General features: G+C 36.5%; 1 protein-coding gene across 1 annotated transcript in view; it reads left to right on the forward strand.

Moving 5' to 3' along the window:
* Positions 1–25,886, forward strand: part of LOC145672568 (Fanconi anemia group D2 protein-like) — an 87,800-nt gene that overhangs the window by 17,550 nt on the left and 44,364 nt on the right. The window contains exons 6-8 of the mRNA XM_081741727.1: positions 5,594–5,751; positions 15,255–15,498; positions 16,229–16,471. Coding sequence (XP_081597853.1) covers positions 5,594–5,751; positions 15,255–15,498; positions 16,229–16,471 — 645 coding nt within the window. The remainder of the gene's footprint in view (positions 1–5,593; positions 5,752–15,254; positions 15,499–16,228; positions 16,472–25,886) is intronic.

The raw sequence follows: 25,886 nt of genomic DNA on the forward strand, positions 1-25,886 counted from the left end.
ATATATATATATATATATATATATATATATATATATATATATATATACAGAGGAAACTTGAACAGGACATAATCTTGAATTTAAAAGTGTTCTAAAACTCTTAAACTAATATGTATAATCACTGTTAATTTGTACTTTTACTTTTGTTACATTTTCTGCAAATCATATTGTCAATTTATATAACCTTTATTAACAGCCAGAAGGTGATAATTCATCATGTTAATATAAAAATTGTTCTCCTAATTAGCAGCTCTAATCGTATTTTATGTCTTCAAAATCACACCTAAAATCTTGGAAATTTTAAATTATAAAAGCAACTTTCATAATCTATCGTTGGTAATGTCGACTTTCTGACATTTCAACATTAACGTCACTTCACAAGAAAATACAAGATGTCCACGTGAAACCTCCCTGATTACAAATACTAATTCAGGGTGTCTATCGGTCACGAAAGTCACGAATTCAGAAAACGGTCATGAAAGTCAAGAAAAGTCACGAAATTTAGCTTTTACGTCACGAATTCTTTTTATCTGGAGAAATATGGTATAGACTGAAAACTTTTGTTCTATAAAACGTCAAAATTCACCACCAAAAATGTCTATTTTCGGCTTTAGACCCTACCAAATCGCAAGCAAAGCATGTTTCTATCGCACGCATGAAAATTTGGCCCAATTCGCACCCAAATTCACTCTTTAGAATGTTACTAAATTTTATGGTTTGGGAAAGGAAAGGTCACGAAATTTCATTTTGAAGTTTGAGTAGACACCCTGTTATATGAAAGCATTCGCGACGACATTCCCTTTAGTAGTGCCTTTGTTCAAACGCAAAGATAGAGCACGGTTTAATAGATAAATTTACTACAGAGGCGTTCGAAAAATGAAAGAAGTTACTTCTGGTTGGTTACGCTTTTTGTTCTTGTGCAACACCCAAGGTTTTTAAGGACAGTATGTACTACCGGTATATAGTGGGCTCCGAACCACACTGGATCTTGAATCCAGTGCATTGGTCCAACCACATACCATCGTGCAAGATAGCCTCGCATAGAACAGACTCTTCCCTACTGCATTATCTTCCTCCAAGGGAGTAGGATTACGGAGCCACAGAACAGGTCTGCTTGATTATTGTACACCAGTTACATTACGCTTGATTTTACATACTGTCAACATAAAGAAGGGCCTTTTGAAAGAAAACCATCGACTTTACTGGGTGCAATCGAAATTTTTTCTGGTGTGTTCTGACAACTTCGTAATTTTGCTAGAGAAACGAATTGATGACATATCTGCAATTTATATATTGGCTTTCTGAACTTTCAGTCCTGAAGTATTTTAAAACAGGGTGTCTGTTGGTCACGAAAGTCACGAAGTCAGAAAACGGTCATGAAAGTCAAGAAAAAATCACGAAATTTAGCTTTTGAGTAACGATTCATTTTATCTGTACAAAAATAAATAGAGATTGAAAAATTTTGTTGTGTAAAACATCAAAATTCACCACCAAAAATACCTGTGGTCGGCTTTTGACGCTACCAAATTTCAAACAAAGCACGCTTCTATCGTATGCAAGAAAATTGGACGTAATTCGTACCCAAATTCGTTCGTGAGAATGTTACTAAATTTTATGGTTTCGTACAGAAAAGGTCACGAAAAAGTCACGAAATTTCATTTTGGAATTTTAGTAGACAGCCTGTAATTGCATGGGAACTATTAGTGCCAGAGAATAACGGTTTGTAGCATTTTGAAGAGCAACTCAGTTTTTTGTCTATATATGCACTTCCATATGGGCATCGTTAGTAGCTCTCAGAATGTCCAGTCAATATTCAGTCTCCCGCCATGTGTTGTGTGGCATGTCCGGTGTGATCAAATTGATGGCTATTTCAATTTTCTGACGAAGAGCGGCAATATCACGTAAAAGTGTGGCGTAGACTATATCTTTGACATAGTCCCATAGGGTCCCATAGGAAGAAGTCCATAGGTGTTATGTTGGGAGATCGTAGTGGCCAAGGAGTGGGTCCATCGTGTCCAGTCCATCTCTGTGGAAACGTTTGAAAGCCCTACGAACATCTAAACACCAGTGCGGTGGGGCACCACCCTGTTGAAATATCACGTTTGTTTGCTAAGGGAGTAGCTGTGGAAAAGTAAAGTGTTCAAGCACATCCAGATAAACGGGATCAGTTATTGTGTGCTCCATGAAGAAAAATGATCCGATAATTCTGTCGCGTCCCAAAGCACACCATACATTCACTTTCTCGCTCTCTCTAACATATTCATGAACCAGTCTTGGGAAGTAACGTAACGCAAGTAACACGTTACTTGTAATGCGTTACTTTTTAAGTAACGTTTCCTAGTAACGCGTTACATTTTTTCCAAAGTAACTGTAGCGGTAACGCGTTACAAATTTTTAAGTAACGTACCTAGTTTGCGTTACTTTTTTCGCGTTACATTTCGGATGAGTAATTACAATATATGTATATTTTTTTCGGAAACAAATGTTTGTTTCCTGTAAGTGAATTTCTCAGAATGGAACAATGGAGCATGAACGATGTCAGTGATCGACGATTCCTGCACTGTTCGCCTTTTCCCGTTTCGCCTTATGACCTCTAGCAATGAAATTTGCATGTAAAACCTATCACTTTTCATCTTAATGTAAGGCGGAACGGGAGATCTCGATGTGCATTTTCCCGTTTCGCCTTACGAATTTTATTTTGGTAGGCTTGCAAATACATTCATAGATACAATTTGATTTGTTTATTTATATAACAAAATATAGTGCCACTTGCTGTTTTTGTAAGATGAGGACAGCCTCAGGGAAATCACGTGTACTGATTGCAAGCACCTGGAAGATTTTGTCTTAGATTTTGACAGCTCCAAATCAATACATTCAGTGAGTGAACTACGAGTGCATGGTACTTGTAGTCTATTTTACTTTGATTGGTGTTGTTTTTATAAAGATGGAGAACGAAAATATTTTATCATTCGAACATTTGAAAGAATACTTTTTCTTAAAAGCTGAAGATGATGGTGAACAGAATTTAAAAGTAAAGTGGTGCCCTGGCGGGAAATATTTATCAACAACTAGGGTGTCATAATTAACGACATACAGTAAGGGGTTAATATGAATAAACTCTGTTCTGATGAGCAGGCCTACTTTATTGATGTAATGTTCACGGTATTTAATATTAGAGTTCTTTTAGATCAGTTTGCATATCCTAAAATCCCGTTGATTATAGAGTTTGGAACAACTAGCTTTAAAAAGCATGTATCGATTTTAGAGTTATTGACAAGTTTTGATTCAGCCCCAGTGCATGTGTTATTTTGTCGGTTGTAGTGTAATGTTTCTCTATATTCTGTATTTTAAATTTTACATAGCAAAATTATTATTATATAATTAGTTTAGCAGAATAATAGTAAGCAACCATTTTTTCTAACGCATAGGGATGGGCACGAGTCAAGCTAAAACTCGACTCGAATCAAGTCGAGTTTCGAGTCGAGTCAAAAGTAATATTCTCGAGTCGAGTTCCGAGCCGATTCACTGTTTTTGACGTCGAGTTTGAAGTCGAGTTTGATAAATGGCTCGCTCGTTTTAACTCATTTTGAAATCATGGCCTGATTACACTGGAAAGCGAAAGTCATGAGAAATGTAAGTTAAGCAGTAATATGGAATACTTTTAGTGTTGCTCACAAGAGAGACACTGCTCGCATCTCGTCTCGTCTCGATAGCGAGACTACAAGAGATTTTTTTATAAAAGCTTAGCTCGGCTCGGCTTAACTGAGCCGATGGCTCGAGCCGGCTCGCCTGGAGTGAACCATCGGCTCGAGCTGGCTTGGTTGGGATGAGCCACCTGCTCGGTTCGACTTAACTGAAAGAAGGGTTCTAGCCGACTCGGTTGGGTGAGCTGTTGGCTCGGCTCACTTCTCGGTTTGGGTCGATAGTGAATGAGCTGTGAGCCGATCTGCTCAAGTCGTTGATAATTCTAAACCAGGGCCGAGAAGATTTTAAGATATTTGGCCAGTGCCCTATAACTTTTAATGATGTTTGGCTCGAGCCCGAATACTCAACCTAGACCCTCAGCCCAAATTCAGAAGCTCGTGAACAAAGTCCTTGACTTCTAGACTTCACAACTACCGAGGTTGGTAATCAACTACTTTTTTAGTATTCAGATATACGTAAACCGCCTATCTTTCATGTTTATACACAGTGTTGTTATAATAATAATATAATAATAATAATAATAATAATAATAATAATAATAATAACGGTAATAATAGTAGCACGGAAAACTGAAGTAATAAGATTTTTTCACATATTCAAAGTTTCGGACCTAAAAGTAACGCGTTACTTTCGAAGTAAAGTAACAATTACTTTTTTGAGACAAGTAACGCGTTACATTTTTACAAGTAACTTACCCAACACTGTCATGAACAACGTATGGGGGTTTGGAACCCCAAATGCGCATATTGTTACGATTCACCTTGCCTGATGCGTGGAATGTTGCCTCATTACGGAAAATCACCCTCCCCAAATAATCGGTATCATTCTCGATCCGTTTCAGAATCTCCATTGCAAACCTGGTTCGTTTTGGTAGGTCATCGGGCTGTAGTGCCTGAACGATTTGCACCTTATATGCATACAAACGCATTCTTTTATGGAGCACTTTATGGACCGTTGAACGTGGGATGTTCACTCGCATGACGCTCTGCGAACTGACTTTGTTTGGCTTCTAGTGAATGCCTCCCTGACTTCATCCACAGTTTCCTGAAACGCTCATGCTTTGCCCGAGCCAGGCTGTCGGTTGACACTCCCCGTGACTAAAAACTTTCTCAAACCATGTTTTAATGGTTTTGACGTCTGGTGGACCCCGTTGGTACTTTTGTCTGAAGTTCCTTTGCACGGTAATTGGTGATTTAGTCTCAGCCAACCACACCACACACTGCGCTCTCTCTTGTTCTCTTGTCATCTTTTTTTATGAACACCTGCAACAAATAACAAAAATTCATATGAACTTTGTTACTGAACACCTGCAACAAATAACAACAATTAACAATCAACAGCAAAAAAACTGTTTTGAGTTGCTCTTCAAGATGCCGCAAACCGTTATTCTCTGGCACTAATAGTTTCCATGCAATTAATATTTGTAATCGGAAGTTTCATGTGAACACCCTGTGCTTTTTCAACTTCAAAATGTGAAATACTTTATTACTTTTAACGGCTTTCCATGTGATACATTTTCTGCAACTTTAACCAACTTGCAGAAAGAGTGGATTGAACTTTCTTATTTGTTTCTTTGCTTTTTTATTCAAGCTAGCTTGTTTTTTATTTTAACAGATAGATAGAACCTATAACCATGTTTTATTGGGTAATGTAACGAAGGAAGATAACATTGAAAAAGAAACAAAGAAGCCTGAATCCATTTGCTGTGATTTTAGAATAAGATACCATTTAGAATAAGAGATATATAAAAAAAATGGTTTCTAATGTACATTTAATGTATCATATTATTTTTATTAATTATTTCACTTTCTATTTTGGTCTTTGAGTACATTCTACTTGTTATTTTATATTACGAATGCTTAATATATTGTGCAATTTCTAATTTCAGGTTGTGATAAGAGTGAGACAAGTAGTTGCTCTCCAAGAAACTTTACTCAATTGTCTGGCATTGCTTCCGGATTATGAGCCTCCGGCATCTCAATTTTATAGTGTTGTTAAACGCCGAATAGCAAAACCTGAAAAACCCAAAACAAAACCTGTGAAGAAGTAAGTTTCTGTTTAGGTTTATGAGTTTATATGTTATGAGTCTTATGCTTCGCTTTTGTGATACCACATAGTGACCGCGGTGGCTTAGTAGTAGAGCACCCACCTCTGGCACGTGGGGTTCCTGGTTCGATCCCAGCTCGTATTACACTGATCAACACTGAAAATGCTTCGGAGATAAAACTAACCAATTCTTACTAATTTTACGGTGCTGATAACGAATATGAAATTAGTTTTTGAAGATTGGTTCGGGTTTCAAAGAAATACGTTATCACCCGATGTGCTCTGCTGGGCAAATTAAGGGTTCGTGGCAACAGGAGCTGTCTACTTATTTCAACAAACTTCCATTGTTTGACGGTTAGTTTCATGGCTATCCTCAGTGACATACGCAGGGGTGGGTCCTGCGGATCTTGACACCCTGACTTGTTTGTAAATTTAGTCTAATTTCAGGTACAATTTTACAAATTTTAATATAATTTAGCTTCAAATTGTATTTGGACCCCCGAAAAGCTTAGGACCCGTCCTGAAATAAATTCCTGCGCAGTCTCAGGCTATCCATATTGCTCGCACTTCATCGCTAACAAAGAAATATCAACCATTTCACGGTTTAGTTTGTATTGAAGAGTTTGCCAGAGAAAACATGTTATGTAACGTTCTTTTTTTTGTAGTTACAATTTGCCATCTCGGACGTAGTCGTGGTGAGATATTGGATGGGTGGGTGTTATAATAATAATAATAATAATAATAATAATAATAATAATAATAATAATAATAATAATAATAATAATAATAATAATAATAATAATAATAATAATAATAATAATATTATTATTATTATTATTATTATTATTATTATTATTATTATTATTATTATTATTATTATTATTATTATTATTATTATTATTATTATTATTATTATTTATCGTTCTATGACTATACTAAGGAGAAACATGTCGCGTAAATGTGTTTGCAGTGCAGAGCAAATTGTTGTTTTTTACGAAGTGAAGCGAAAAGTGGAATTTCGTTCCTATTATAAAGAAAGCATATCACTTGTACTTTGGCTGTAAAGTGGGAGATGTGGACAAGGAGTGAGCACCACATATATGTTGTAATACTTGTTCTACAAATTTGCGGGACTGGCTACACGGTAAAAGGACATGCGTGTCATTTGCAGTTCCAATGATATGGAAAGAACCGACAGATCATACTTCAAACTGCTATTTTTGCATAGCTCTTTCAATTAAAGTGTATCCAAAATACAATAAAGAATGGACTGCAGCTTATTGAAATATTCCTTGAAATGTTCGTCATTGTGCCACACACTGAAGAACTGAAGGCTCCACAATTTCCCGTACCTTACTCCAGTGTTTCACCCGATGAAGAGCAAAATGCGAACAATGTCGACCCACATTGTCAAATTCTGCTGCAGATTCATTGTCTTCCACCGATCCTAACTTCACAAAACCAAAATATCATTATCTATTCACCATATGATACTCAACCTAAATTAAGTTACCTGGGGTTGTCAAAAGTGGCGCAGAACTGCTGGCATCCAAACTCAAGAAGTGGGGAACTTATTCTGAAGATCTAAAGTGTTCGTGTTTTGAACACGTCAGAATCCCTAAACAGTATTTCAGTGGAAAGTGACATATTACGTTGTAACAATGTAGACCTAACTGGTCTTATGAGTAAACTTAACATAGACGATAATCTCGATGAATGGTGGCTATTCATAGACGCATCAAAACATTCTTAAATATATTCTGTGTAAACTTCCACAAATTGCTGAAACTAAAATCAGGTAAGAACCCTTATTGGCACTCAAATTCAAATTGGCACTCATTCGAACTCTTCAATGAACCTGAATTTGATGCAGTGTTAGAAAATGAGGAGAGGATTGCATGAGATTCTTCTCGAAAAGTGGTGACGAATGTTTTGGGAAACAAGCGGTCTCAGAACTATAAGGAAGTAGAGGTGCACCTAATACCTTCTACCAAGCAATATGGTGTAAAGTATCACTAAAAATGCATATGTTGCACTCCCACATAGATTTCTTCCCAGAAAATTGCAGAGCAGTCACTGATGAACATGGAAAACATTTCTACCAAGTTATATCTATGATGGAGAAATGATATCAGGGCTACTGGAGCAACTCTGCTCTTGCCGATTGTTGTTGGACGGAAAATTCCCAATTTCCCCTTGCCTCGTATAACACACACACACATTATCATGATACCATTTGAAAGCCTGTTTTATTCTGAAGAGAATGACGTATAAGTCATGATACTCAAATATATAATACTGTTCGAATTCATTTGATTTTATAGTTATCTCACTTTTTCGTATATGAAATTTGGTATTGTCTAGCAGAACTGAGAAATATTTTTTCCGTCACAAGTATTGTAGGTATTACAATGAAACTTGCCACATGTATTACTTATAAACTACAGTAATTTTAAAGGTATATTATATTTGGGTGCCTTTAGTCGGGACCGTACCAGGGAATGCTACATTTGAAAAAAGGGATTTTTGGACGGGAAATTCTCAATTTTATCTTAAATTTCCCTCTTCTTATACATCATGTACATATGCGCATAGTACCATTTGCAAGTTTGGTTTATTCTGAAGTGAATGACATATGAACCAAGATAATCGGATGAACAGAATTAAAGCAATAGCTACTTAAGTGAAAGACCAAATAGAAAATTCAAGAATCGAAGTGTCAACACTACATAACGCACATTTCTATCGATTACACTTAAACTCGAACCAATTCATCATTTTTATTTTTGTATTCAGCATCCTCATTTGCATAAGAAAATGTACTTTTCTTTTCCGAAGCATGAAAAAACTTAAAATTTGTTGTCCAGTGTTAACTAATCCTTGTTGTGGATAAGCACCGTGTGCGTGGGTTTTCTCCGAGTTCTTCCGTTTCCTCAAACTTTCTTCATTTTATCATTTTATTCGTTATCATTATCACTGTCTTCCTTAGCCTCGGTTCATAATCATGGAATTTAGTTGCATTTTTTACCACTACCACACAGTATACATACAGTGCATGCAGATACATTTGTACAATAGGTTGAAAGTTTATTTCCTTCAACAGAAAGTATATTGTTGTCGTGTAGTAACTGTTGGAATATGTTACTTTGAACTCTTATTACACTCAATATATATTTATTATATCCTTCAAAGAATCATTTTTAAAAAATGGAAAATCAAAAAACAAAAATATTTACTTGAAATGAAAACATGTGAGTTTATGGAGTTATTGAAAGACACTAGTGGTTCTTTCCGTTTCCATCAGTATTTCACTGATCTATCTTCTATAAAATCTGAAGATCTAAATCGCCGTATTCGATCTGCTTTCATTTAATCTTATCTTTGTCTAAGGGGTAATCTTTCGTACAGTTTCCCTCTATCCTTTCCATTGCTGCTTAATTTGATCCTCTTCTGCAGTTTTGAAACTCCGTCTTCAAAATCTTCCGATTACTTTTTTTCCTCCGTGTAAATCTTTTCTGTTTCATTTCTTTACGCATTCCTTTATGTCTTTGCATGTGTTGTCTGTCGTGTTTCGTTTACTTTTCTTGCCTTTTTGTTTGCTACGTTTCTAAATTTCCTGTACTCTCTTAATTTATTTATTATTTAAGTCTTCCGTACCTATTATACTTGTTTGCTGCTAAAGCTCCTTTCTACATTCTTTCCCATTCTGAAATTGATGGTTATTATTTGTATCTTTGACTTGTTTTATATAGTATTTGAAATTCTAAAGCCTAATCTTTATTTGCCTCTAACTTCATTGTTACTAACGATCTGGATCAATATCTGCTTCGATATGGCTCTTGGTTATTTCTACTTGATTCCTGTAGTTTTGCGAGACTAAAATGCAATCTATTTGATATCTGGTATTGTCTTTTACCTTTTTTATGTATATTGTCTTTTACCTTTTTTATGTATATTGTCTTTTTGACTCATGTAGCCCTCCACGCTGATCTAGTGGCCAGAGTGCGTGCCTTTGATGCACGAGGTCCTGCCTTCGACTCGCAATGAGAAAGCATCGAAAACTGCAATGGGTCAGGTCCCAAAGCTACTTGTCCATCTTCTTATTGTTGACAAAGGGCGTGAAAACAAATCCATCTTTTTGACAACTGAAAATAGGTTTTTTTTTTTTTTTTTTTTTTTTTTTTTTTTTTTTTTTTCTCTGTGGAGTTCCGCTGATCATATTCCCTTCTCGAAGTCAGAAAATATACAGTCCAGTAAATCTTTCATCACGTGTTATAGATGACAGATCGTCTTGTAATCAACGGTAGCAGTTGTTCAAGATAGAATGTGTTAGAAATAGTGGTGTGTGGTGTTCATTATTAAACCAATATAATATAATATAAACCGGTCGTAAGCTAATAGGCGTATTATAACCATAGTTCTGATAAGAGTATAAGGAGCGTACTATAATGATCTGTACTTTTTCTGAGAAATCCACATACTTCACTGCACAGTAGGCATTTATCTTTTTCGATATAATCACCCTTCAATTAAGTGCACTTGTTGGAACTTTAGTTCCAAGAGGAACCACGTTTTAGGTGTACATCGCACCCAGCACGAGACAACTTCTTCGAGTTCTTCAAAGTTCCAAAAGTGATGATCACGAAGATCGTTCTTCAGGGACTGGAAAAGGTTGTAGTAGCTAGGAGCTAAGTACCACGAAAACTAACTTGGCAATATGGGTGGTTGCTTATCAGCTCTTGTACGAGTGAGTGTTATGATGTTGCAGGAAATACATCGTGACCACTTCTGTGGCCCGCTTCTTCTGAATCGCTCATCGCAAACTTTTCGGAGTAGAGACGTATGCAAAGCTGGTGATTGTTGTACCCGACTCCAACCACACAATGAGCTGGATTCCTTCAGTGTCGTAAAGGACAACGACCATGCGTTTTCCTGCTCATTTCTTTGGAGGTGGGCTGTTCTGATGCTTCCACTTCTTGGCTTGCTATTTTATCTCCTGTTCTTGGTACTTCTTGGCTTGCTATTTTATCTCCTGTTCTTGGTAATCATCCAAGTTCCATCCCCGGTAACAATCCTGGCCATGAATTCTGTAGGATCATTGTCATGACAGTGCAAGAAGTCAGTGCAGACAGGAATCGGTGCGTTGTTGCTCTTGTTCTGCAGTCAACAACTTCTGCACGCACCTGGCATACATTTCTCTTATCAGAAGGTGCTCATGCACAATGCGCTGTAAAGCGTTCTCTTGTGTTCACCTCGAGTTCTGAAAATGTAGCGCACATTTTTCCATGATCAGCCCCTGATCTGCTGAATATTGGATGATGAAATGACTTTATTTTTCTGAATTTGTTCCTCTCCGTCAATGTGCGACCACTGCTCCAGCTTTCTATCCAGTTGTAGATTATTTTCCGTGATGCAGGCACGTAGCCAAGGGGTTGGTCCGGGGGGTCCGAACCCCCCTTTCGAAACCAGAAATGAAAAAATTAAGGAAGGATGAAACAAAAAGAAACAAGGAAAAGAAGAATTAACGTTAAAAATAAAAAAAAAAACTACAGCAAGCGTTTGATTACTCTTCCTGATGAGGAGCTTTGTGTGGAGGAAACACGGAGAGAGGGTATCGAGTTAGAAATGGATATTGTTATGACGGAGCATTCTGAATTACATTTAGCTCAATGCTAATCTTATGGACTACAAATGACGATCGATAAACCGGTTCGATCAGAAATTTTCACTTTCGCAGCAACACTAATCCATTTTACAGAATAGGAAGCCTTTACTGCCGAAAGAATTTCGTTGCTATCCTTAACGGCATTAAACGAAGATAGGAAAAAGAAGACCCGAGTTCGAATGACCTCAGAGGACTATGTCTTTTTCAATACTTTTTTTTTTATATTCTTTTACGGGAGATTTCTGCATAGTTTGTCACTAAAATACTTATTAACATATCCTTATTTTATTGTCCTAACAAATCAATATGGGTATGTTGCCAGTAAAATAGTTTAGATTGATCGAACCTTTTGTGGGTAACCACAGTATTTCATGTCACGTCCCCCCCCCCCCCTTCTCATTACGAAATCCTGGCTAAACGAACTGAAATATGTTGCCAGTAAAATAGTTTAGAATGATCGAGCCCCTGGTGTGATAACCGCAGTATTTCGTCACAGACCCCCCTCCCCCCTATTATGAAATCCTGGCTACGTGTCTGCGTGATGACACATCCTTCCCACACACGACAGAAAATTAGCAAATTGTATGTAAATCTCTGCTACTGAATTGCCCTTCTTTCCGAGAAACTAACTTGCCCACCTTGACTACTTGCGTCACTATCCATTTTCTTAATATCCAAACTGACACTGATTGACGTGCCCACTTGTTTCCCGTTCCTAGCTGCCTATTTTCACGCATGCTGCTTATCGGCCGACGGATGTTCCAGCAAGCAGTTGTAATAACGTCCGCCACGTGGAAGCAAATACACGTCTAAAAGAAAAAAATGCAAATCATTGTAGTACGCCCCTCGTACATGATACAGAGATAAATTAATATAAAAATGAAAAGAAACTTCAGATGTTTTCATAAGAATATGATGTAAGTTCCTTTCCTTTAGTACGTTTACGAATATCTAAACAAAGATCGTTCTTTTTTCTTGAATCTTTGAGGAAGAAAGTGTTAAGTAAGTCTTAATATTGGACTGACTTCACTTCCAATCAATAGGTATTTTATAAAAATGTCAATAAACAAATACATCTCAAAATCGAATAATTTTTACAAGCTATTATAGAACATTTTTATTTTCAGTGGCTCAGTGGTAGAGCACTTACCTCTGATGCGAAGGGTCGCGGGTTCTATTCCCGCCCAAGTAAGTTCATGGGGACGACATCGTTGCTCGTGGGTTTTCTCGGGGTTCTCCCGTTTCCTCCCACTTTCTAATTCCACCATTTCTTTCATCATCATTCACATGCAGTTTCATCCGTCTCCTTTAGCATTCCGTTTTCATAATCGTGGGACGTTAAACTAAAGCTTTCCTCTCTTTTGTTTATGATTATTACACTGTTGTACTGCAACGAACATATGTGTATTTGTATACGACTGATTCAGTTTGAATTCAGATTGTTGTACAAGGAGGGGCAATAGATATTCTAGGTATACACTGTACACTATATTCTAGATATGCACTACATATAGATATTCAAGAGTGCTGAGCCCCGTTGAGCATGTCTGAATTCAACACTGGACTGATTCACAGTGAGAGTTCAGAGGAAGAAAAGTGTTATTTACTTTTCCAGTGGTCTTTTGATAACATCATTAAAAGTTACATCATAACGCATGAAAACTAATTGTATTCAAATAAATTTTGTAATATATGAAATTTAACTCAGACTCGAAAGGCCGCAAGCATTTCGAAAGCAGACTTTCTAAACTTAATCGAAAAAATTGATATCCTTTGGACCGGTCATAATTAAATCTGAACTTCGTGGTAAATCGGAAGTATATATTCGCCACTCAAAAACAAGGCCAATATGATTCCCTTTCGTGAGTTCTTTCGTTCACTGCCAGTTTTGACTGCATTTTTTGATTCCCTCGTTCCACATCCACTTTTGACTCTATTTGTGAAGCCCCTCGTTCCTCGTTTTTTGTAGTAGTTTGTACGACAATGTTGAGAAAACGAAGGAAAGTTTGATTCCATGCTTCCTTCGTTCACGCCACTCTTTGTTTTGTTTAGGAGTTGGCGGGGCGAGAGGAAGGAATGGTCGTCCTTTCGTTTATAGCTTTGTAGAAGGGAACTTTGTTAACTTTCGCAGCAAAACGGAAGTGTTCAACCGAAGATGTTCAGCCAGTGTCGTCTACGTCTAGTGTTTTTTCCATTTGCCAAAGGCAATACACATGCTGTTTTGCAGTGCATACTCGTTCCTTTCAAAATGAGTTTGATTCCTTTCAAGGATTCGTTCCATTCGTTCTTAGAAAGGATTCGTTCCAAAGGAACGACTCGTTCGCGAACGACACATCTCTAGTTCATAATACCCTAAAGAAACTGTACATTGTGTTCTGTCGTAACCGAATGATTTTTACATAGTTTATATTGGAAATTATCTTACATATTTCAACTTGGGGAGATGGAGTTTATCCCCTTATTCTTGATAAATTTCAGCTCCAAACAAAAGGGTTATTTCTACAAGTAGGAAGGAGGCACATAGCAAGATTCATTGAAATCACTTAAGTTTTACGTGATTTACATTGGAAAATTATTATGCACCTATATTTTTAAACTTACACGTCGGTGGGAAATTTTACCCCGGTTTACCTCCCCTATTGATGGATTACAGCCCCACATAATAGTTATTTCTGTAAGTTAAAGGAAGGCAAATACTAAGCTTAACTAAAATCGAATAAGTTTAACGAGAGCTATCGTGGAACAGATGGACAGACTCACAAGTGCCGATCGAATGGAATGCTAGAAGCTTCGCTATGCTCGCTTCAGTTAATAATAGTGATGTTGTGCATTGTTGAACCGAGCGAGCCTCCCTTTCATTATTTTCAATCCCAAACTATAGAAGCAAGTCTATAATTTCTGTCAAAACACGCACAATATTCTATAAAATTCTGTTTTATATGTACTGAGGGAATGTTATGTAAAATTGAAGAAAACGCACTCCTTCATTATTGCCCTATTCCAATTGGAAGCAATCCAAATGACTGGAATTTCGCAGGAAAAAATAGACTGATTTTAATGCTAAGTATGTGGGATTACGAAGAAGAGTCAAAAAAGATATGCAGGTGTCCAAACCGAATAAGTTATTGTGGAACAAACAAAAAAGACTGCTTTATTTATTTGTTAATTAATTTATTATTATTATTATTATTATTATTATTATTATTATTATTATTATTATTATTATTATTATTATTATTATTATTATTATTATTATTATTATTATTATTACAGATTTCAGCTGCATCCTGAGTGAATGATTGAGAAGCCTCAAAGAAAATATAAGACGTACTACGCCAAAATAGAATATTTTTTAACGAAAATTATCATTAAATATATTTTGGAATTGAGCGGGGATGTGAGTTCACAGTTACATCCTTTGGACATTTTAATCCTAAGCTGTGGGGATATTTCTAATGCCATAAAGAAAATATACATTAAGTTTGTCGTAATCGAAATATTTTTACGTGGTTTATATTGGAAATCTGTTCTGCATGTACATTTGTAAACTTGCAATATGGAGTGGATTTTACCCCTTTGTAATTGATGGATTGCAACCCCAAACAATAGGGTTATATCTGCAAGTGAAAGAAAGAAAGGCACATATAAAGTTTCATCAAAATCGGATAAGTTGTTGTGGAACGGACAGACATACAAACACTGAGCGTTTTTCATTTGGCATTAATTTTATGTCTTTGTCTTGACATGTTACAAAACTGTGACTCATAATGAGCCCATCATCATTTTATAGACTATACTAATATTACCAGATACATTTTGTTCACATGTTTTATTTCAGAAAGGGAAAGAAGAAGGCAAAGAAGAATGCGGACACATCCATAGCAGCAACCTTAAATACCACTAGAGCTTCACCATCTCAATTGGTTGATGATGAAGAGGAAGATGCAGAGACTGGCGAACCCTGTGCTTCAAACAAGACACAATGTGATATTCAATCCTTCAAACCATATTTTCGAGAATTGGATATAGACGTGGTGAAGCTAATCTGTCAGCCATTGGTTTTGAAACCTCAACCAATTATGGTGAGTTAAAAAATAATAATAAAGAAGTATTCGGCACAGGAAAACAATAGAGTATTTCATGTGAAAAGAAGGGTTATTTTAAAAGTATATTTGTGATTATAGTACTGTATAATAAAGTCATCAACATTCCTATTAAACGAACCGTTTTTAATCTCGAATTTCGTCTACAGTAAATTACTAGACAATTGTCAGTTTTCCGATATGTTGGATGTAAAATGTACGTGTAATTTCTTAAAATACATTTTATATAATATGTAATGAAGTGTTTTTCATCTAGTGAATTTGGTAATGTTATCAGTTTCTTAGCTTTTGATGTATGTTTCACGGGCGAGCGTTAGGTCAGCTATTGCGAGAAAGTCGAATAACTGATGAAAATAATTTATTTTCCGTGTTGCCTCATCTGTTTTCCATACATAGCTAAACATTACAAATTAGCACACACTTCATTTTTACACTAAATCCCGAAAACTAACTATACCGTAATGGTTTATTCGTGTTCTTTGTTCTCTGTCGTTCGCTTTTCGGTTTTAATCATAATAAGGTAACTAAATACGATAACTTGCTGCTATCTGCAGGTGTTTTTTAAATATACTATAATTGATATTAGCAGTTACAGAAATGTAGGATCTATTTTATTATATTATTGTTAACAACTTTTTTTTGTTATTTATTTATTTATTTGTTCATTAATTTTCGATATTCATAAACACATTACCTCACTTTGTTTTAGGATGAACAGATTCCATCGGCGGAATTAGGACCAGCTGAACTTGAATTTCTTCTAGAGGATATGGTAGCAAAAATTGAGCGCTCTCTGACATCTACAACGAAAAGACTTACAGCACTGAAAAGTAGTAATCCTGTCGGGTTTGAACATTTGGATATGCTTTTACCTGAAAATGTAGTGAAGAATTATGTCAAACTTTTTCCAACACTTTGTGCTAAGTTGGAACAAATTCAGGAGCATTTTCAGGTTAGTACCACTCATTCGTCTCTTTATTTGCAGTTTTCCTTCACACTATTAGTTGCTTCTTGGCATCATAAGTTATTTTTGTAAAGTTCTTTTCTGCCGTATGTTATGTATATGCCGGTATTATACATCGAATAAAGTGATAGGATTTTTTAGTATTAAAGAATTATAAGAGCGTATGGCAGATGCACCAGTTTCACTATTCAGAAGTATTTGTAGTAGATAATTACTAAAGAGAGGCAAAGCATGAAAATGCAAAATATGAAATTTTAATTATATGTTTTCTACAATCTGAACTATATATGTTCTATGTATCACATTGAATTTATTTCATGTATTCATGTATTCGATTCCCGGTGGGGCACTCGGTTGAAAAAACTTTGTCAGGCAAGCCATCCTAAATGAGGGTTTCCTAGGTTTTCCTCATTCACACCAGGCAAATGCTGGAGTGGTACCTACGGCCGCTCCTTCTTTCCTTTTCCTCGGATAGCGTGCTCGCCGAGGGACGTCATCCCTCGTACGCAACAGGCTAAATGGCCATATATGCTGAAAGACCAGAAATCTAAATCCTAAATTAATCTTTCGTTAGCGTTAGATAGCTCCATTCCTTGTGGGATGTACGTTAAATATACAAGTGAATCCTACGATAAAATTGTCTTCCTTTCTCGTAAGATAGATGAGCCAAACATGAAGAGACATTCTGCCGTTGGAATAGAGGTTCGTTCCACTCCCAAATATACAGATTGCACAAGTCGTTAGTTGTGGTAGTACAAGTGGTACCTCAGTCCTAATCTGAAGTAGACAGGGTGGGATTGTAGCCCTTTCCTAGTTTCTAGAGTTGTGGTCATATTATGGAATTGGGTATCTTGCATGGCAGATGTTAGGACGCTTTCTGGCATAAGATGATGATTTGAGCTTGCCTTAAATCTCTCCGACGCCAACACTGAAGACGCTGGGATACTCTCGTTTGGTAGGGAAGTTTTTTCCACCAGTAGATATAACTGGGGAAAGGGCTTCTTTCGCGTACGGCATACAAAATATGAAGAAATATCAAGACTTTTAATAAGTAAGTCAAAATATGAAATATGAAAACCTAAGACACCCCATTTCGATTCAACCATACCATACCATGAAACAGTAAGATCTTTAATTCCATTGGTCTTCGAGGCATGGTTTAAAGTGTGAAATTACATATTTTATCTCTCTCTGAATAACAATATTTGATAGAAGTACATTTTCAGAATGTGCGGAATTTCCCCCAGTCTATTGATATCCACTATTTGTAAATGATGTTACTTTGAAGATTTTGGAGATAGTCAGGGAAGAAAGATGTGTGTTTTGTGTTCTTAAGTAACACGGAGGTTATGGGGGACGACCTACTATTAACGTGGGCTCCGAACGACGACTTATATCCTGTGCCGTTGGTGAGTGCATAGACCATCTTGTAAGATCAACCCTCACAGTATAGACCTTACGTCGTCACACTATCTCACCTTCAAAAGAGCTGGATTACGAGATGAATGGAGTTCGATAAATAGATAGAAATAGTTATTCACCGTCCAATGCAAGGACTGAAGATTGATGTACATTGCTGAGATAAAGAGAAAGAGAGATGATAGGCTGAAACAACGTGAGAACGACATAAAACTGAAAAAGAAAAGTAACCCGATTTTCAGACATATACATTACACTGGACTTAAAGTAGAAAGGGCGGTAATTTAAAGCAGGAATAATTCAGGAAATGGAAACAAGCCATGAAAATTAGAGAAGCAGGATCCACAACGTTGAATTGGAATAAAGGATTAGCTATGAGCAAAAAATAAAATCAGTGGAGGTATCGTATAATAAGTGGAGGAAATAACCGTTTTGTATCATACCAAATCCTCTAGAGCTCCTTCGTGAATAAGCGGTTAGTGTACGCGCCTTTGGCGCGGGAGACCCGGATTCGATTCCCGGCGGAGCTCATTAGTTCGGATTCCACGTTAATCAGTAGGTCCGTCTCATATAGCCTCGCTGCTGAAAGGGACGTTAAACTTAAACTCAACTCAATCAAATCCTTTGTAGGTGCGAGTTCAATGATACGAAAGGAGTGAAAAAATACACTGGACCGGCATTCGAACCCGGGGCTTATAATACCGATGTGTTAACCACTATGTTACTCTGTCTGTTGCTTGAACAGTCATGTATTCTGTCACTCTTGAAGTCAGTGCTCAATTACTAAGATCACTTGGACTGTACCACAACTCCTGTTATGCTTGTACAAGTCAGTGTTTCTTCACTCTTCGTGCATCATTGAATGCGCATCTATAGAGAAATTAGTGTGATATTAAGTCGGGTATTTCCTCCTACATGATAAATTGAATCATCGTAGGTGTTACGTCGTGTTGACATTGGGTTGCTTTTAATTGGCTGACGTTGGGTTACACCAAGCATAATGAAAGTGTTACTCTAATTAGTGTCAGTAGAGAAAGTGATCGTTTTATTTGGAAATGTTAGGCGATTGACTAATAGATTAGGCGCGTATATGGGTGATGTATGTACGGATGCTCGAAAGCAACACTAAAAACATTAGAAAACGAATGCTTATACAGAAACATGAAAAAAATTATAGACCAACATGGGTGCACAGCAGGGCCTAAAATTCAACAAAATCACAGCTCCACACTGGTAAAAATTTTATATAGGGTACAGCGGGGTAACTCGAATAGGCGGGAAATTTGAATAATGTTAAGCATTTTGCCAGCTGGAGTGAAAACGCGGCTCGCCATGTTACTGAACCTGCGGTGGATTTGTAGGTGGTGATTTGCAGAAGTCGTTCTCAGAAATACAAAATATTCCTTCGGTTCTGAAGGCTTACACGATTTTTTGCTTGCTGCAAGGTAAGTACGAATGTGTGTATTTCTAGGTCGTTATAATTTTCAACGTTATTTTCTTAAGCTTTCCTTATTATTAACTGGATAAAATGAAACCGCTCTGGATTATAATCGTATCAGTAGCATGTGGGGCATTGATATACTGTACGCTGGCGTCAACTAATAAGCAGTTTTCATACCACGTTCTGAATGGAATATTCGTCGACTGCGGGGCAATTTGGATAATTCAAAACGGGGCAATTTGAGTACCAGTGCAATTAGAGCTATAGGCCTACTATTTTATATTTGTTTGTCAAAAGCGAGAGCTTTTGGTGTTAACAAGGAAACTGAATTCTTATTTTGACTTACTGGAAAAATTAATGAACGAGTATGATCTCCATAAACCATCCTAACCGTATTTATAATATGCACTAAAGTAGGCTTCCTCTAGATAACAGACCCCTAAAATTCTTGCAGAAAAGGGTAGAAAAGAGGTGATAAGTTTAACATCTGTTGAGCGCGGGGAAAATATAACGGTGATACGGTGATAGCATGCTACAATACCAGGTCTTTTATACTTCCTGTAGTAACATTCAAAGGCTTACGCAAAAATCCGAATTTTAAAACCCAAAATCTCACTCTCAACTTTTGTCCTTAGCGTTCTGCCAAAGCCATGACATCGAAATGCTTTACCTACCTCCACACACAACATAGGTATTACAACCACTCGATCGCTCTGTTTTTAAGGCCCTTAAAGCCTATTACCACCAAGAGGCAACTATCTGGATTCACCAAAACCCGAGCTTAGTGATTAGTAAATCTCAGTTCTGCATTTTGTTCACTGAAGCCTGGAAGCGGACAGCTTCTGTTGGACTGGTAGTTAATGAGTTTTCATGTATCGGTATATACCTCTTTAGTCCACAAGCTATTGACGAATTTCGTTTCGACCCTTCGGAAACGTATGGCTTTGTTACACATTTTGAGGAGCAGTCTTCTTGGGAAGAAGATCTTAACAATGCGCCTTCTTCTTCCGGTCATGGCTCTCAAAACTTTGTCCCAACGAAGCCTATAGATGAATCCATACAACAAGTGCTTCTCAGCCCAGAAAAAGTTTGTGTGCAGAAGAGACGTCGTGTCACAGGAAAATCATGCCACTGAACTTCTGAAAATATTCGGGGAATGAGAATAGAACAACTTCAAGGAAAGACGCAAGCATCGGGTGCAACAAAATCCAAGGATACTACGAGAAAGAAGAGTGCTAATACAGAACCTGACACGAAAAAAACAAATGAAAGCTCGAAAGAAACTGATATCCTCTACCCCTTCCAGTGACGAAGATGTATTTCTAAGTCTAAAGATGGCAGCAGGCAATGAAAGTCAAACATGGAATTGCTGTTTTTGCCTTCTTAATTACTATTCAGAACGTTCTGCTAGAAAGGGAAACTGGATTCGTTGCTAGCGTTGTAAGGCATGGTTCCACGAAGTCTGTGTCGGTGCAGAAGGTCGAAAACAGTTTATCTGTTGTCGTTAAATACGAACAATGGAAGATGAATTAACCTATTACGGCTCTTTGCCTTGGACAGTGTTACTATTTTTTTTTTTTTAAAGTATAGGCCTACATTCAAAAATATAGCTACAGGTGACGCATATTTACAATTTATGTACTTCTTTTCATTCAAAATGAGCATATTTCAACTACCGTAGAATTTGCAATCTAACTATTAACTAGTTTATATATTATTTCTATAAGACTTGTTTATTTTGTTGGTTATTCATATTACCCCACTCGTTATTCAAATTGCCCCTCGCATTTACGTTTTTCGAAATTTCGGCGGGGAAATTGAATACCCAAATTTCAAAATTATGTATCTCAGATACTCTCTTAAGAAAAATTGTTAAGTAATAGTAACGTTCAAAGTTTTTGTTCACAATTTTGTATTTGGATACCAATTACAGTTTCTGATATATGAGGAAATGTCTGAAATTATTCAAATTACCCCGCTGTACCCTAGTATAGAAAAACTACTCAGCATTTGTTTAGACATATAATCAGTGTTCTGTCCAGTACATCATGTTTACCTGCGACCAAATTTTTTATTATTATTATTATTATTATTATTATTATTATTATTATTATTATTATTATTATTATTATTATTATTATTATTATTATTATTTAGGAAAATTTTGGCATCCAGAGCAAACAAAATTAAAGGCAAATTAGGATAAATATTTAATTGTATTGAATTTAACCATAAAATACTGGAAACAAACCGGTAAGAAAAATAGTCACACTGGAAGTAAAAAGTCACTTTTTCTTACATAAGAATTTCACTGTCATTTTTCCGTGATCATCACACGCTCAGTCTGTTTTCTGCCGAGGCAAATATACCGTTATACCAGGGCTGTTCCTTTGACTTCCTACCAACTTCAAAACGCCTTTCCTTTCTGGTCAGCCATTTCATAACAGCAGGGGTTGGGTTAAAATCTTCCAACGGACCCATATTTATATTAACGTGAAGGTAATTTTTCACAATAGTGGGAGCAAAGAGAGTCTGTTATCTGTTTTCAATATGTTGTAGTCTTATAAGTCTTTCAACATCGGAAGAATATGTTTTCGAAGCAACAACTTGAGCTAGACTTGTTGACAGAGCATGAAATGACTGATTTCCACAGATTTTCATGAGAAGGCTTTTAGCGTCCAGAGCTTTTAACATACTGCACGATAATGCCTCTCTATATTGCATTGCGAACTGCAAAAGATCTGTATCAGGTCAAATAACTCTCTTAGGGCATTCTCTTGCAAAACATCATCTTGCAAAACACGCAAAGGCTCCAAAGCAACAACACTGTCTTCATACAGCAAACGCTGACTAACAAAGTTAATTATGGAATCCAGGACTTCGTAGCGTACTACAGATACAGTAAAATATCTTTTCTCACTGACATATTTGTTATGGGATTTTTTTGCGACGTGTGTTACGATGAAGTTGAATATCATGTAATGAGTACTGTATTTCTTCGTTGACGTTCTCTTGCACAAGTTCGTTTAAAAACGTTTCTTTCCAACCGCCTAACAGAGGTTTCTCTTTCATGCTCTCCAATTGTGCTACAGTTCTATTTTTATTTGTTATTATGTCCAAAAGAAACATTTCATCACTCTCAAACTTGTGCTGGCAGTTCTTGAAAACATATAGAGCGTCTGTCACAAGACACAGAAGATGAAGGCGATTTACTTCTATCCATTTACGCAGATGACCATTGGCTTCATTACATCCATGGATTTCCGTTTGCAATTAAAGGCAGCTTGGATACCAATTTTTTAGGAGAGTAGTGAGCATACTGAATGAAAATTCTGTCCACCTGACGTCAAAATATTCTGGGTAGTGCACAACTTCTAAGTTATTTTCTGAAGCATCGTTAAACTTTTTGTTCGCTGCCCTGAAGAGTGATAGAAAGCACACAGTCCAGATGCTTGTATGACAGATGAAACTTCTTGGACATTCTTGGTGACATCTTTCCATGCTGAATTAATGCGATGGGCAGCACATCAAATTGCGGATGCGATGCGGATACGCATCAAATTGCGTTAATACGTGAAACGAATAAAAATACTCTGAGTTGGTGAAGTACTTCTCCACTGACAAGAATATGTACTCTTTTACCCAACATGCCCAACTTGGCCCAAATTTACTGCTTTATAGGCTAGTGCCTACTGTATCTATTCATACTGCTGACTGTGAGCGCGATTTCTCAAAACCGGGTAATATTTAGTCAGTAATGGGTGCCCACACTAAGAAATCCCTGGAGGGATACCTGTATAATTTTACTGAGGCTTTGAATTCCAATATTCCATATAATTATAAATAGACCTAATGTCCAACGCCCAGCAACATAGAAAATTGAATACCCTATGCTGTTTGTAGGCACAAAGTAGCGGTAAATCAACTAGACGAGAACCATGTGTTAGGTGTAGTGTCTGCAGGCATAAAGACGAACTAAAGGAACATTGGCTTACCTTTTGTTCCTTTATTTCCTTCCTCTGTTCCATTTTCGTTATTGTTTCTAAAGTAATGAAATTACTTTACCAAAGACAAAAATGCATCGTCACCAAACAGCGAACGCTGATCTATAGAAAAGAATTAAACCGGGCCGGCTAGTGAGATTTTTTACGCATGAAACTTACGAACGGATAATATTTCCTAGGTTATGATTGGTTGTTGAGAGTCTACGGTGCTTCGGCTAAATTTTTGGTGGTTATTGATGTATGTTATCTCTGGTAGTACATATTTCTATAACGGATTCAAAGGGCCGTGCAATTTTTATTTACAAAACAACACATTTCATTATATCGGAAAAGTGTAATGTCCTATTTTAAACAGATAAACGTGCAGTTAGTTGCATATTTTAAAACTATATGAATGCAACCGAAAACGTTTGAAAACTAAATATAGTTAAAAAGTTCCTTCACCTCAAAATTGGCAATGGTTTTCCCTGCCATCTAGGAGACACCTATACGTATTAACTCTGGCTTAATATCATATACTGGCAGTTATATGAAATTGAGTAATCCATTGCATAATGAATGTATTGAATCAGTAAGACTTAGTTTGACACACTAAACGCGTTTAAATGCATAATCCGAGAAAAGTACGGTACTCACATTAGTACCACTCCACACTTTTAAGAATTATAGCTCCACACTCCTTTCCTACAGTTCCACGAAATGTGGAGTACTCCACTCAATTTTAGGCCCTGGTGCACAGTGTCATTTCAGACCAGCAAAACTTGATAGGATCCATAAAATGAAGACTCATAACTAGACTTCGGATTTTTGCATATTTGCATGTTTTTTTCCTGATGTGATATTGATATGCTCTTTAAACAGAAATTCGTTTCAGTTGTTTTGGAGTAAAATAGCAGAGTTTTATAGTGCATATCTGTGCATATTTTGGAGGTTAGTGCATGTTTATATCGTTATTGCATATAAATGCATATTTAAAGGAACGACCAAATTGATAACTTTTAACATCCAACAACTTTCCTTATAAATGGATTTTCAAGTTCTAATACAAATAGACTCAATCAAGATCATTAAATGGTTCATTGTTGTCGGTTTAGAATATCTTCCATAGGCCATGTGAAAGGAGAATAACAAAAGGAGTGAATGATTCATTATCCCAGCAATGAAATGCGCGACTGTCACCCTTTTGGAAGAAGATATAACAGTGTCAAATTACCTACAACAAAATTTCCACGTCACCCATCTCGAAAGTTAAAGTTGCTACTGTTGTGTGTGTGTGAATTTGAAATTGTGTGGTCCTGTGACAGTACCAGAACTCCAAAAGAAAAATCTAGGTCCATTTAGTTGTAGTGCGACATCCTCAAATTTGAATTTTAACTAGCTCAGAATTTTGTGCAATTTTTGTCCATTTTTGTCCACAGAAGAAAAAATTTGTATATCATTCAAATAAACGGAGGAGAGCCATTTCAAAATTTCAGCCACTTCGATTACTTGTAGTGCGACATCTTCAAACTCAAATTTTAATTAGCTCAGAATTGTGTCGAATTTTTGAACATTTTTGTATCATCAAGAATAAATTCCGTACCATTGAAATAAACCAGAGACAGTTATTTAAAAATTTGGCCACTTGGATCACCCGTAGTGAGACATTTTGAAATTCGAATATCAATTATCTTGGTGGTGCAAAAATCTACAAAAAGTAGGGAAAATTCTAAGCTAGTTAGAATTCAATTTAAAGATTTCGCACTACTGGTGATCGAAGTGGCCAAAATTTTGAAGTGATCCTCCTTTGTTAATTTGAATGGTACAAAAATATACGGAAATTGGACAAAATTCTGAGCTAATTAAAATTCGAATTTGAAGATGTTACAGGTGATCGAAGTGGCCGAAATTTTAAATGGGCATCCCTCGTTTATCTGAAGGGTACACATTTTTTTCGTAGGTTGACAAAAATGGACAAAATTCTGAGCTAGTTAAAATTCGAATTTGAAGATGCACTATGAGTGATCAAAGTGGCCAAATTTTGAAATGTCTCTTCCTCGTTTATTTGAATTGTACAAGATTTGTTCTTGAGTAGACAAAAACGGACAAAAATTGGACAAAATTCTGAGCTAGTTAAAATTTGAATTTGAAGATGTCGCACTATAGGTGATCGAAGTGGCCGAAATTTTGAAATGGCCCTCCTTTGTTAATTTGAATGGTACAAATGTTTTTTCTTGGGTGGGCAAAAATTGGACAAAGATGTCGCACTAAAACTAAATGGGCCCGAAAAATCTTCTAGAAGTTATCTTCTGAAACAAAGGATTGAAGTTGAGAGACATTAACAATTCAAGAAAAAAATATATTTTGCAAAGTGTATGTTAAACAAGTAATATTTTCAAAGTAAGTAAGCTTGTTTTCAAAAGAGGACATTTCTATTTTGTTCGACAGCAAAAGCCCAAACTTCAGCAGCGCTCTACTTTTTTGCCTTTGGTAAGGAGTTTATACAACTATGAAACAACCCAGATGTGGCTTTTTTCTTTATACTCGACAGAGTTCATCC

This window comes from Thermobia domestica, chromosome 16, assembly GCF_964235325.1.
Source record: "Thermobia domestica chromosome 16, izTheDome1.hap1.1, whole genome shotgun sequence".
NCBI classification, from domain to species: Eukaryota; Metazoa; Arthropoda; class Insecta; order Zygentoma; family Lepismatidae; genus Thermobia; species Thermobia domestica.